The sequence below is a fragment of the Corvus hawaiiensis genome, chromosome 5 (assembly GCF_020740725.1).
Source record: "Corvus hawaiiensis isolate bCorHaw1 chromosome 5, bCorHaw1.pri.cur, whole genome shotgun sequence".
NCBI classification, from domain to species: Eukaryota; Metazoa; Chordata; class Aves; order Passeriformes; family Corvidae; genus Corvus; species Corvus hawaiiensis.
In genome coordinates, this window is record NC_063217.1 from 26,308,830 (window position 1) to 26,324,210 (window position 15,381).

At 38.7% G+C, this 15,381-nt stretch overlaps 1 protein-coding gene across 4 annotated transcripts in view; it reads right to left on the reverse strand.

The window, feature by feature from the left end:
• GABRG1 (gamma-aminobutyric acid type A receptor subunit gamma1) overlaps nt 1-15,381 on the reverse strand; it is a 63,320-nt gene that overhangs the window by 24,071 nt on the left and 23,868 nt on the right. For all 4 annotated transcript variants that reach the window (XM_048304215.1, XM_048304212.1, XM_048304214.1 and 1 more), the window contains exon 3: nt 15,154-15,221. In XM_048304215.1, coding sequence (XP_048160172.1) covers nt 15,154-15,221 — 68 coding nt within the window. The remainder of the gene's footprint in view (nt 1-15,153; nt 15,222-15,381) is intronic.

Genomic DNA, 15,381 nt, shown 5'->3' on the forward strand with positions numbered 1-15,381 from the left:
ATTCCAGGACTATCTGAAACTCTCTTAATTTTCCCACCTCACCAGATGGGAGAAGTGGAAGCTTAGGAAACAGATATGCTAGAAGGAGGCTTCCTCTTGCTCTGTGATGTATGGCAGATGAATTACCACCTGAACTGTGGTAACTCAGTGATTTTCAAAGGTTATGAACGACTAATGCATGAGGCAAACAGTGGAGAGACAGAACAAAAGGACTAATAAAAATGCATTTTGAAGGTGACTTTGATCTAAAACTCTGCATATTTTTTGAGAGTCACTGCCATGAAGGTCAAAACAAGTCCCTGATCATTTTTTTTATTTCTGTAAACAGAATTCCAGACACCTGTGAAAACCCTGGAACTGCTTAACTTTAAAATTCAGCTTTCTGTGCTCATGTGTAGTGGTTACAACTGAAAATGAAACTTGCCCTGCTGCGGTATAAAGGAGAGCCCAAGGCAGTGCACCAGAGAAGTGTTTTAATGGGCTTTAATGGAACAGGATGAACAAAGATTCATGCATTGCCTTTACAGTATAAATAGGAGAAGAAAAAAAAAAGAAGTCAGTGAGCAAAATCAACAGACACGACCAAATGTACAAAAAGTGAAGACTGAGTTTGAAGGTGCTACTCTAAGCAGCCCCTTCACACTAGCAATACCCGGTTTGAGAAAAAAAATTATCAAAGAGACATTATAGTCAAATCCATGAAAGCAAAAAAAACCACAGGTTGTCATAGAATATCAACCACTCTAATAAATTAGAATAAAAAAGGAAGATTATTTTGAACACAAAAAACAAGGGAATGGCCTCAGGTATTCTTTTACCTTTCAGTATTAAATGTGCAAGTTTGTATCCTGTTAAATCCAAACTGCAGCACTGTGCCAGCTACTAAGAGGAAAATTAATTCTACCCCTGATGAAACCAGCATGCCATGCAATAGAGCAGTTGTTTAAAAAACTTTTGGAAAAGAAAACACAAAAAACCCCAACAACAATTCTTCATGGTACATTTCTAACTGTTCAAAAATAATCTAGTAGGCAATAATTTAACATCAGAATATTAGTAACTCCTTGTTTCCAAGCATCTTGCTGAATGTCAAAGGAGATCCAAGTCCTAGCCTCTTGTAACACACCTGAAGAGACTTGGCCTCCATTTATAAGCTCACACTTCTGCACTCAGACATCTCCCTCTCCCTCTCTCTCTGCAATCACCCAACCACAGGCATAACGTTACCATTCATCCCACCTGAAAGACATGGGCTTGCAGCCTCATGGTGGGTGGCAGCAGCAGTTCACCCTGCTCTTCAGCAGGGACCCAGAGACAGTGCTCCGATTTCGCCCAAGAACAATTATTCCACTTCTACCATCTGCCTTGGTGACATTACTATCTACTTTTCAGCTATCTATTTGTCCTATGCCTCCCTGAGACCTCTCTGTCTTTGAGGGTCCATAATACATCCTGAGGCAGCACGTATTCTTCACACAATTCATCTTACACGGGATCACATTTTTAGCCTTTACTGTCTTTCTCTGAAGTGAATCACATATTGAATTCCCTAAATTTGCATCACCTGAAAAATATTTCCTTTATGAAGAGGGAATCTGGGTGCATAAAATCTGTTAAAAATTAGGTAGAAAAATCACCATACTGTCTTTTCTGGGAGTACTTTGTTTCTAAAACAAGATGAATAGAAGCCCTATCTTTTTTTCAGATATTGTATAAGCAAGCACAACAGCAGCAAGATTTATATAATATTCTTTTAGTGCAGCGAATCTTTCTAGCCAACTATTTTGCTTTCCTTGTTTTCTTACAAAATTTAAAATTAACGCTCTTATCACGACTTCTACTAGACTTTCATGAAACTCACCATTTAATGCCACTGTGCAACCATAAAAATTGGTTTACTACTCTCTGTTTCAAATTAAACTAATGACAAAATAGCCATGCAGAAAAAAGTGGAATCCATCTATGGCTGTGTTAGTAACAGCCACAGCAGAATGCATGCTTATTCATATTAGGCTCACAGGGTTCAAGAACAATGGCACACATTGGCTCATATTTGGCATTTGATTAAATCACTTTTTTTCACATCTGACATGAAGTGCCCACCTGCCTAATTATTTACAGATAACTTCAATCCTCCTCCCTCTCTTTCCTCTCTAGAAGATAATAACAGATTCCAAAGGCTGGGAACAGTGTGACTAATCAGAGATCACCATTAAAGGGCCAAGCAGGGAACAAACTGTGACTACGGACAAACAGGTTCATAGCCTGAGTGAAAGTCATTTAATAAATAAAAATAATCACTTCAAACAAAGTAGGAACAGCTATTGAAGGGGGATAAATGGAATCCTCAACATATTTCATTGTCATGCACAGTTCAATTACAGTCAGACTTGAAAACAGGTCAGTGGATTGCTTTTTTTTTTTACTGGAAAGCTGTGAAAGAAAGGGAGGCAGATATCATCTGACACTATTGTTTCTCATTACAAACTGCATCACACAAATTCCAACATAATATCAATAAGGATAGAAAAAAGCCTAACAAAGAAGAAAAAGAAGAGTTCTTGGGTATTTTGCCTGACAGTCCAAAAACTGATTTGATATTCCACAATAAAAAAATTGTGGAGAGGGCAAGTAACAAGTAGCTAAATTGTGGGCTGGATTATGTTAAATGCAACACATTTTGTTTAAGAACAGGAAAAAGTGGCCTAGTTTCATGAGGCCAAACAGTAAATCAAGGAAGAGTTCCAAAACCAAACTCAGAACTAAAAAATTTTGCTACAAATTACAGACCTATAATGCAGCTAATGACCGGTGAATTTCAGAGAAAAATTAATAAAAACATATTCCTGTCACTTCATCTTTGCTCAGAAACCCAGCCCAGCTTTTCTTCCAGATTCAAAATTTTATGTGAAGGGCACCTCAAGGTTTCTGTAATGACACATTCTGAAATCTGTTTCATATGGAGCCCCTCAACGCAGTTCAACAAGTTGACATACTTCACTTTATCGGTTATTTTATCATTCTATTCAGCATTCTAATTCCTTAAACTGGAATTCAATGTCAGTGAGGCAGGGAATTTAAAAAAAAAAAAAAAATTAAGAAGGGGAAACTAAAAAAAGCATTCTACCAGTCTATACGTTTCCACAACAAGAGACGTGACTTAATACCAAATACTGGTTTAGTATGCCGATAAAGAGATTTTAAAAACAAAAATCTCATAGACAAAAGCCTTCCTAAGAGGTAAGCACCAAATAAAGCATAGAGCATTAGCCAATTTATCTTCATCTTCCCAGGGTGCTGCCAACAAACACTCATAACCTTTACCTTTTCCCTCACTCAAATATCTTTGGACATAAATACGGGGCCATAAAGTAATTTATTAAAATATTTAACCTATCTGTGATGTATAACCTCTCTTAACAAAATGTTGAAAATGTGGCTTCTCTCCCTGATAAGTTACTTTAAAAGCCCTTTTAAGAGATTTTTTTGAGCTGCTTCAGGGCCAGCAATGGTTTCAGAACTTAATCCCCATAGCTGAGACCAAACCAAAAGTAAAATTTCTTGGTTTAGTAAACCATTTTAGTTTGCTCACTAAAGCAATCTGAACTTACCGACCTTAGGGTGAGATCTAACAGATCCACCAAACCACAGTGCTTCTGAAACATACCTGTAGTATTACATTAATGATACTGCAGCCACGGAAGAGGTGAGTGCTGCAGGAAATGCAGTGAACAGACGTGCATAGTGTCTACTTCCAGAGTCTTTTAATCACTCAGATTGCTGTAATTGTACAGATAATCACACTGGAGGATGCTATGAGAACATATGCAACAGGGTAAGTGGAAATACAGCAAATCATGTCTACTGAAGGTGAGGGAGTACAGCAAGACCCACATAGTCACAATTCAGAAAAAACCTCACTCTTCACATCACAATTCGCCATCTGTGCTTATCTAGTCCTTATTTTGAACATGCAAATTGACAGATGCAAACAACAATATGAATAAAAGGCAAGATTTAGTTCAATGTTTTGTAGATTATAAACTATCATTAAAATCCTGCCAATAGTGAAAAGATAGCTAGAAAAGTAACTAAAGCACTTCAGCAAAATCCATGCTTTTATTTCATCAGCTTAGATTTTGGTCATTTGAAGAGAACAGAAGGAGAGGAAGTAGATAAGTTATATACATAATCTATATACATTCTCATGGTAAAAATTATATAAAAAGTTTGGATTTACTTTTCAACTGAAAATTGAATATTTCAGCCAGTGCCTCTCATAAACAAACTTTAAACTCTAGAAAGTACTAGAGAACTCAGAACAAAACAAAACAAAAACCCTCAACAACTGAAAAACCCCAAAAAGGTGAAACAAAAAAAAAACCAAACAAACAAACCCCCCCCCCCCCCAAAAATAAAAACAAAACAACAAAACAACCACCAAACATATATAAATAAATATATATGAAAAACCCAGGAATAAATACTGGTATGGATTAAGGGCTTGCTTTAGAGATTGTCAATAGTGATTTATCAGCTCCATTGACTCTACTTTCTAAATTAAGCAGCTACATCTACTTTCCTGTAATTAGAGAGACTCTAGCCAAAATTGGACTCACAGGCAACTTTAACAACAAAGCTGTACATTACTCAAGCAGACATGATTTTGTAGCTTCCCTTCTTAAATAAACTATAAAGTTTCAAATACAATACTTCACCATTCAGTATGGTGCAAACATTTTCAAAGCAAGACTAATTGCACAGCTACTGTTTGTTCTTTAATGTACATGGTCTTCCTGCCATGGTTCAAACTCCCAGCATTGATGGCAAACAGACTTACCTAGGGCTTGGTTTCTACTCTGCAACTCCTGCAAAATACACAATCCTACATGAAATACAGCATACCTATTTGGTTTTCTGATTGATGAGGCTCCAAATATCAATTATCTGCTACACTATACAAGATATATAATACATCAGAGCATGTACAGCCACCAAGAACTTCCTAAAAGGAGCCTCTACATACATACTGGTCTCAAGAACATAATCTGTTGTGGGGACAAACCTCTACAATAGAGACACTACTGTTATTCAAAAAGGCAACATCTCAATCAACACTTACTGTAGGCTGGTGAATGACACACTTCAAGAAAAAGTGTTTTGAACATGAATTCTCCATGGTGGTCTAAATAAGCACCCAGATGTGAAAGACTTGATGAAATTTAAAATCATACAAAACCAAAATAAAATGAAAGCCAAGATCAACAGGCAGTGAAGTTGCATTGACTTATTAGCAAAAGCATATTGCATTTTTTAATAGCTACTTTGTCAGTGCAGTCACTCCTACTGCCAAGGGAGTAAGGCAACACTCTTTCCAGGGGTAGGTCTACTTTACTGGCGAACAGCTTGGAGATGCTGCTGCAAGAGAGGCCTTCCAGACTGCTCCCCTTCAGCAAAGTGAACTTCCCATAGCATGCGCCGTGAGGGGAAAAGTCCTGCTGTAGGTGCCTGGCTTTTAAGAGTGAATGAGGTTTTGCAGTGTCAGCAGAGATCCTGACAGCAGCTCTTGTAGGGGCCAGTGAATTACAGCAGCTTTCCCTGGTGCACAGCAGCAGAGGCAGCCATGAAAACCTCTGTGGTAAGAGCCACTGCTGAGGTCCGCCTCTATTGCAACAAGCTGTTTACAAGCTACTGCAACAATCAAAGCACACCCTCTGCCTCTCTTCTCCAAAACCCAGCTCAAATCTAGGCCAGCTGAATTACTCCAACAACTGGAATGCAGCACGACCTGTGTCCATACAGACAGACAGGTCAGGAATTAATAACAAAGAACAGGTGTGTCATGCTCTTCAAAGTATTTATCTTATAGTTGACACAGAGGTAAGAGGTGCAGACAAAAAACTAAATGCAGCTTTTCTTAGCTGCAGACACAAGGGACACAACACAGCTGAAGAAGACAGAAAGTATTTGGAGAGGATATCAGGGCACAGGAAGTAACAATAAACTTTCCAACAGAGCAGACAAGTAGACTGTGCAGCTTTGGGGTGAAAAGGAGGAGTAAAGTGCTGTTTGGGTTAGCTTTAACACTAGTCAATACCTTTACCCTCTTAATGAAGTGCTGTGTAATACTTACATTAACATTACTCTTGATTTAGATCATGTCAGATCACAACTGAACTGTGCAGGCACTCAATACTGGTTATACAGGATACATAACCTCTACAAGGAGCTTGTGGTTTGAATTTAACATAAAAGACAGGATTTGGAAAGCCAATGGGGGCATAATTACAGATAGCAACTTTAGCACAACACGAGCTTAATTCTTTGTGATAATTTTTAACCTTCACAGAGGAAAAAAAACCCATGACATGAACAAAAGGAAAAGTAAGTTTAAACAGAAACATAATGAGAAACAATGAAATGACTTTGCAGACATTTATAGAAAGCTTCTTTCAAGCATAAAGGGCAGCTTGGTAGAAATTGATATAAAAAGTTGAAAGTATGGGAGCAGAAACTAGCAAGATCTGAGACAGGAAATGGCCTCTTGAGAAAAAAAAAAACAACTAAAAATCGCTGAGGACAGGTTTTGAAGTACCTTGAAAGTGAAAGGAAACAGTTTATGTGTGAGATCCAATGAAAGAGAAGACAAAAGAAGAACTTGAGCAAGAGATAAGTCAGTAGAAAAAGTGGAAAATTCTCTCTGTAGGACCTCTCTAGATGATATGAGAGGAGCTAAGCTGCAACAGGAAAGGTTATAGAAATACATTAGCAAAAAAATGGGAATTTGGACAAGAGTTTCCATGTGATGGATTAAAAAATAAAGAAATATAAAATCTCTTTGCATTCAGAATCTGAAAGTCTAAAACTGAGACCCTATTCCTGGTTCTAAGATCCATCACATCAGAAAATTTTTAGGTATCAGTCCTCAATGACATACAATAGTGATTATGTACAGCAACTGAGAGTGTGAAAGAGGTGAAAAGTTGTAAGCTTTAAAGATGTGATTCAGTCATACTGAGCTAACAAAACAACCGTGAACACATATGAGTGACACATAGACTGGACAAAAGGAGACACAGAAGAGCAAGCAACTGGCACAGAAAGGTGGCTGAATTTGTGCATGAAACTTCCAAGAAGGAACTGAGAGCAGGAGAAGAGAAGATGACCATGGAAGACGTACTGTGCAGAAGCACCTAAGGAAGAGCTTTAAGAAATATATTCACGTCAACACTTAAATAGACCAAGTGTTAGGAACACAAGAAACTAAGAGACTTTATCACAACACACTGACAGACTGACCACAGATAAAAAGCAAGCTTTTTCAGAATTGTTGTCTAGCCTTAGTCACGTCCACAGCTCAGCACTTCTGCCATTTCTTTAACAAATTACAGAATCAAAGATCAGCCCAATGCAACAACAGAGCACTTACATCTGAAATCTTGGATACTTCAGAGGCAGTTTGGTTATTGCTCTGGCTGTGAATGCTAAGAATCTGAGATGATATAAACTGGATTTCCAATTAGGGGAGTGAAGTAAAAATAAACAGTAGTTGTAGTAGTAGTAGTAGTAGTAGTAGTAGTAGTAGTAGTAGTGCTATATTGATAATTATCATTACTGCAACCATGCCAACTGTGGCTTAAGTGATGCAATGGTACAATATGAAACCAGTATTTCCTAAAGCATGAACTAATCTAAGATATAAGAACCAACCACAGCACAAAAAGACTGCAGCCTTACATAATAACATTGCTATTATATGGCACACAGAAATCAGGCCATATTTTACAGCAAGGAGCATAGATTTTCCTAGTGACTTGTGTGGAACCTTCAGTACCTCTCCTGGCTTCATACCTATTAAGGGACAACAGGTAAACTGCAGCTAAAAACAGGAAAAATACTGAATGCTGTTTAAAGTGCAGACTGAAAAGATGCCTGTTCTCTGCTTTGGCTTCGGAAGGCTACAGCAACATTTGTCAGTTGTACAGTAGCTGCATTTTCCCTCATCCCTCACCATTCCCTTCAAATTGATCACAGAAATTGGGAACAACACAGGAACTGCTATGCTGAGCCAGTATGAGCAGAATACTGCGTGTATTTGGCCAATTCTCCCTGAACAAGACAAGCTTAGAGTTATCTTGCAATAGCAGCAGCCAAACTGCAAGAACCAGATTAATCAATTTAAGCTAATCTTTTTTTGGGGGGGAGGAAAAAAGAGAGAACAATCATGAAATTGTACTTGTGAAGTATCATGTAGCTTCTAGAGCTGGTACCATAAGAACTGCCAGCAGAAATATGGGGTTTGACTTCTAAGTATACTCCATAACAGAAAAAAACAATGCTCAAGCCTACTGAAGGAGTATTTACTCAGCTGCTGTAAATGAACAGTGTCCATCAATCTCAAACAGTCATCTGAGCAAGCCAATCAACCATGATCACTTGCCGTGCTGACAAGCACCACAATGATTGGAATCTATCTTCCCTAATTGAAATAACAGAGTGAGTTGGGAAAAAAAATATTATTCTAGCTTATTTCAAAGAAGATACTGTACAGTAAGAAGCAGGTAATATTTATAGGCTCGTTGTTTTATGAACAAATGGATCACAGAACACCTGCCATTTGAAAGAGAATTAAACCAATGTGCATAAAGTGCACACACTTGACTTTCCAAAAATTTTGACTGCTTGCACAATGAATGACCACAACCTAGGAAACCTCATAAATTCTCAAATATGGGCCAAACTGCATCCCTCATGATCTTCCTTTCAGAAAGTCTGTATAAAGCTCATAGAGACAGTGGTTCTCCTCAAAACAGTCTTCTTCAAACATGAAAGCAATTTTAACCTCCAAGAAAAGCTTCAGGTGCATTTCACTAACCACGACAAGACCTATCAAACAGTGTTAATTAACCCAGTTCTGAATTCTTACTACTATTGCAGCATTTGCATAGCCCTGATTTACTGTGTTTACATTTCTCATGTGGAACCGTGTTCATTTAGACACAGAGCTCTGTAACAGACAGTCAGACAAGGAGGAAGACAGAGAGTTCACATCTTTCCTTCTGGACAATTCTTACTTTGGATTTTTTTCTCTAGCGTTTGTTAAATCCTTAAGTCAATGTGACATGTGAAGTCAATGTTCACACATGTAAACTGACTAGTTATCTGCAGGATCAGGGCCTTGCTAAATCCAGTACCATTGAGTAACACAACACTGAATACAATTCAAAACCAGAGTTTAAACTACCTTTACAGAATAATGCACAGAAAGAGTGTGTATCTTTAAGTACTGGATTTCAGGGTACCTTTAGGTAAAGTATCTTCAGGTCATGATTACTTATACTGTAGTATACTTTGTGTAAATTAAATTGCATTGTAAAGTAAGAGTACAAACCTTCAAACCCTCAATACAAATTTAGTGACCAGTAGAATAAGTGCAGTGACACACCAGGCTATAAAGTATCCTCCACATGTGCAATAGTGTTGAGCAATCTGTTTCAGGATGCTGATCCCATTGATACATGAATACTTTGAAAAAAAAAAAAATCTGCAGCTAATTACTGCAACTAGAGAAAGAAGTGGAATTTACAAGTCAAAGGATACTTAAAATTCACCACCATTCTACATAAAGTCATAAATGGTACAATATGACAAGACAAATTGTATCCTACCAACGTCCAGGCCATGCAGTCTGCCTACTAAAGTAGCATATTGTATACTCTGTGAGTATCTGATTTTCTAAGTGATTTAGCTCTCCTGTTAAAAATTAGAGTGGTAGGCTTTAAAGTATGGCTTCAACCTGCAGTCACAGTAGCCTTCAATGGATAACAAGCAAAGATCATGTGACAAAAGCTAAATTATCCACAGAAGAGAAATGTTGGAAAATAACAAGGAAACTGAACTACTCTAGTGAAGTGCAGTCCTAAAAATTTATCCTGGAATTTTCATATTGGACCTTCTAACAGCAAGTTCCAGTAATAAATACAGAAAGGGAATACAGAGCATCATCTCATCTGCAGGAAGGGAAATAAAAAATAGTAGCACTCACACTAAAATGGCTATGATATCAGAATGCTACAAAGTGCTAAGTCATGACTTAGAAACACATTAAAAAGCAAAGGAATTTAAAAGCATCATTTTGTTTCGGTAAACTTACATATTTATATATGTATGCAGTTTTATACAGACAGATATAGACAGTGTGGTGGAGCACTTTCAGTTTTTAGTCTATCAGTCACAATATCTGTGCATCTATCCAGAAACAATCTGCTTCTTTCTAACTATTTACTATATGAAACTTGAGTAAATATACACCAAATACAGGGAAAGTATAAACTCTTCTCTTTGATCTTCATTTTTGACACAATGCAATTCTGCATCTTACTTAAGGAACTGCTCCCGCATTCCTTCTCAAAAAATTTCTCTAATTTGTGGTATTAGTCTTTATTGTCATGAGAGTTTTGTTCAAACAGAAATTACAAGAAAAGGTCTTCTCTTAGTTAAAGGAAGGCAAAAATGTCTTGGAGGGGTGCCATGCCTCTCCCAGCCAGCTGAATTGTCCACTTGAACCATCTTGTCAAACCACAAAAGCTGTGATTGCCAGCTGTGTGCTGGCATGGTTCTCCCCTGGACATCTTGGGGCATCAGCAGCACAAAACTTTGCATATTTATGAATACACAGGGTTTGGGGGATGAATACAGGGCAGAGGAAGCTAATGAGGCCAACAGGCAGCATGGACCAACATGCATTTTTGCACTGGGACCATATATCTGACTCTGCTACTTTGATCACCACCAAACAGTGGTTGCTTTTCATCTTGGCCCTAGCTTGGAAGGAGAAAGGCAGTAAAAGCCTAATACTTCTACTTATAATGTTCAATATAAAGTAAAAATAGGTTCTAAATAGCCACTGCATATCTAAACTCTGTAAAGAAAACCCTAGACTACTGCAGAGCTACTGAGGATCAAGATTTTGCTAATAAAAATGCACTTAAAATCATCAAATCATCAAGGTTGGAAGAAAGCTGTAAGATCACGAAGTCTGACCACCAATCCAGAACTGTAGCCCCTAAATCAGTAAACCACATCACCCAGCAGGAGATCCAGACACCTACTAAACACCTCCAGGTGACTGCCAATGCTGACTCTACCACCTCCCCAGGCAGCCTATTCCAATGCCTGACTATCCAAACAGCGAAAAAAGTTTCTCAATATCCAATCTGAGTATCACCTGCCTCACCTTGAGGCCAGTTCCTCTTGTCCTCCCACTGTAGGCACAGTAAAAGACAGTGGGCCCTGCTTCACTACCTCCTTTCAGGGAGTTGTACCAAAATGATGAGGTTCCTTCCCCCTGAGCCTCCTCTTCTCAAGAGTAAACAAACCCAGCTCCCTCAGCTGTTCCTCCTAAGACAGGTTTTCTAGATATTTCATAAGCCTTGCTGCACTTTACTGGACATGCTCCAGCACCTCAATGTCCTTTTTAAAGTGAGGGACCCAGAACTGAAGCACTCAAGGTGCAGCCTCACCAGTGCCAAGCACAGGGGGACAATCCCTGCCATGGTCCTGCTGGCCACACTATTGCTGATACAGGCCAGGATGGCACCTGGGCACACACTGGCTCGTGTTCAGCTGCTGTCGATCAGCACTCCCAAGTCCCTTTCTGCTGAACAGCTCTCAAGCCACTCTTACCCCCGCCTGTAGCACTGCATAGGGTTGTTGAGATCAAAGTGCAAGACCTGGCACATTGCCTTATTAACTTCCTACAGTTGTCCTTGGCCAACTGATGAAGTTTGGCCAAGTCTCTCTGCAGAGCCTTCCTACCCTCAAGCAGATGAACCCTCCCACTCAACTTAGTGTCATCTGCAAATTTACTGAAGGCACACTTGATCCCCTCATCCAGATCATCAATAAAGACAGAACTTGCCCCAATATATCGACCCCTGGGGAACACTGCTAGCAACTGGCTGCCAACTGAATTGAGCTCCATGTGCCACAACTCTCTGGGACCGACCAGCCAGCCAGTTTTTTACCCATTCTAGAGTTCACCCATCCAAGCTATGAGCTGCCCGTTTTTTCAGGAGGATGCTGTGGGAGATGGTGTCAAGTATTATACTGAAGTCTAGATGGACCACAGCCTTTCCCTTGTCTACTTAGCTGGTCATTTTGTCACAGAAGGAGACCAGGTTGATCAAGACAGACCTTACTTTCACAAATCCACGTTGGCTGGGCTTGATACCCTGGTAGTCCTGCATGTGCCACGTAATGGCACTTAGCTGCATTTTAGATGGCTTTGTACAATGCATAGCACAGGTTAGCTCTAAAAGACAGATTCAAAAATTTTTAGACTTAGTATTTTAAGCCTAAATATGCTACTGATCCAGACACTTGTTAAAGGTGTTTCCTCAGGTTGCAGGTGCCTGAAGAGGTCACAATCTCTAGCAAAATGCACCTTAATCATGGGATGACTATAGCATCCAAAATGTTGTGCCAAAATACAACAGCCTTCAAAAACAAGTCCTAATGAATGTCATGCATAGACCCCAATTACAAAAGTTTATCAAATAGCAAGGGGAAAATAGACAATTAAAAAAACAAATCTGTTTCCTCTCATAGTATGTGTTCTCTAAAGCTTTCAGACAAACATACTCCCTTGATATGCTGCTTCAGCATCACTGTCAGAAAAAATACCCTCTACATCATGTGGTATCCAAGCTTAATAGTTAAAGGACAACATTTGCCAGTGTAAATTAACGTATGTGGCAAATGGGGATTGGAAATCACAGAAAATGTATTCTCTTATTAAGTAATCAAATAAGGGACTAAGGACAGCCCTTGAAATGGAAGCAATTTTTGGATTATTAGTTAAAAATCTCAAACAGTATTGACTCCAAGTGCCTTCCTAAGGAAACCAACAGCCCGCATTAAGAGAGCTTACTGGGTAAAATTTGTTACTATTTATTTTGCTGAGAACATTGTTTCCCAGAACAAAAACTTTTTTTTTGAAACCCTAATCAAATTATTTTCAGATATATGGTTTTACTTATTTTTACAAATGTTTGATCTCTGTGCTGATGTCAGATGCTCATACAAGCCATGTTCTTGAAGTCCAAGGCCAGTGAAAGCAATTGGCCTTTCATGAAGGCCACAGTAGTTTTAGACTGTAATTTAAATTGCTAAGTAGTTTTCTGTCCATTTTTAAAAAGACTAGAATAGTTTTTAAAGTTCTATACCTTAGTAACATTTACCTTATTACCCTTTGGTGGCATGCTTCATTATCTTTTCTTTTAAGAGAAATCAGAAAGTTGGAGAGAAACATCTAGTTAATATACATTATTAAATAATAGGATCCCTCTCTCTAGTGAAGTAATACACCTTTTCAGTAGGATACCAATCCTTACCTTGGACTATAAGCCAGTATGACTGGCTTTTACTAGCAGCATGGCAAGGACATCACCACCCAGCTTGAGCACAGCTCTAGCAGATGTGGAGAGACCTCTAAATAACTGACATGAAACAGTTCCATGGCTGATACTCCCAGCTCTGGGCTGAGTAAGCAGAAGGCAGCTGTGGGCACAGGAGAGGTCACGGTTCACAGCTGAACCATAACTGGAAGACTACCCAGTGGCTGTAGAGACAAGAGGAGGGCATGGGAGATGGGGCAGGGTTATTCTGCAAAGCCAGCCATGTGCTGGCTCTTTAAAACTAGAAAACTGAATCTGTAAGCATTTCTCATGTTCAGTTCCAGTGTGTGCAATACCTACTGGCCCCAGGCTGAAGAGCTTACATAGGTTACTGGAAAAAGAAGTCTCTACCACTTGCTAGATCCTCCTCACACATCCTCACAGTTTGCTTCCACAGTTAAGTTCCTTCAGAAGATGACTGGACAGAGAGAACCAAAAGAGAAATACCACAAAAGGGAGACAGAAAAAAACAAAGACACCACTTACACCGGACATGGAAGCTGGAAAATTTTCCCCACTCCATCGCTCTTATGCTCTATCACACACTTCATTACATACAGTCCTGGCCTGAGACATGGATTTCCCTGCCACAGCCCCAGGTAAAGACAACCCTAAGTTTTTTTGATCACTATGCTAGAATGAATATCCTTTGCCACAGATCTGCCTGTTTATCCACAGTATCTATACCACTGGTTTTTCTTGCTTGGCTTCCCATTACCAAAAGTCGCTATTCCCCACCCACACATGATGACGTACATCTAAACCACAAGATCCTCAACAATAACTGAGAATTACTGCACTCTCAGAAAATGCTCAGAAGCCCCCTGCACTGGCATACTCCAGCCTCTGAACAAAACTCTTCTCTGCCATGCAAATTCAACACTGTCAGCAATTTTGTAGGGAGGTAAAAGGAGTTTACCTTTGTTAAAGGAGGTAAACTCAAAATAACCTGAGGGCAAGTCCCCATCTTGGTCCTGGGCAGAAGTCATGCCAAAAGGCCTTTATAAAGCTTCCAACACTACCATCTCATACAATGCATGACCTAAGGGAACTAAGAAAATACCACACACTCAACTTCCTCATAAGTGCTGTTACTTCAGTGTTGGTACTAAACAGATAGGTGAGAGCTCAAGAGGTCTACCAGAAACCAGGTGAGATGCATTGCTCAACTTCTAAGAAACCAGCCACGTATACACACACACAGAAAAGGACACAGAAGACTAAATGGAAAAAGGAAGACAAAAGAGTTAATTTCAAATTTTTCTTTCCATGAATTTGAAGAAAAACCAACCAAACAATGGATCACCTCACTGAAAATAATTTTGTTCACAACTGCTGTGTCAAATGTTATTTTTCTTAGGCTCTGAAGAGTAGCTCCAGGAAATCAAACCAGGCCAGAGATAAACCAGGTATATGCAAACATTGTGGAAATATTCAACACAAACTAAAACAAGAATCTGATGCAATGTATTCTGTGTGGCCCCATTTTTTTAAAAGAACAAATGTATTTTTAAAATTACAACAATTTCAAACAGAGAGACTAAATGTACCTTTGCAATAACCACAATCATATCCAACAGCATAAAAATACACAATAAGAAATAAAGAAACTTATTTAATTGAGATTAGAATTATTTCATAATATTAATCCATAGCAACATGCAGATGATGTATTCTGTCAATAATCAGAACTTACCATATTGATTGGGTCAACTGGACCGATGCTGTTAACATAGACATCTGTTTCAATTACCGTAGTTCTCACTAAACAAAACAGTAACCATAATAATTACATCTTTAATTAACTCTGTGCATTGTCAGTGCAATATAATTTATTTAACTAAAACAACAGTGTTGTTCTGATATTCTTTTATTTGATTCAGAATAATTAAATTTCTGGTTTGTTCATTTTGTGAAGGATCAT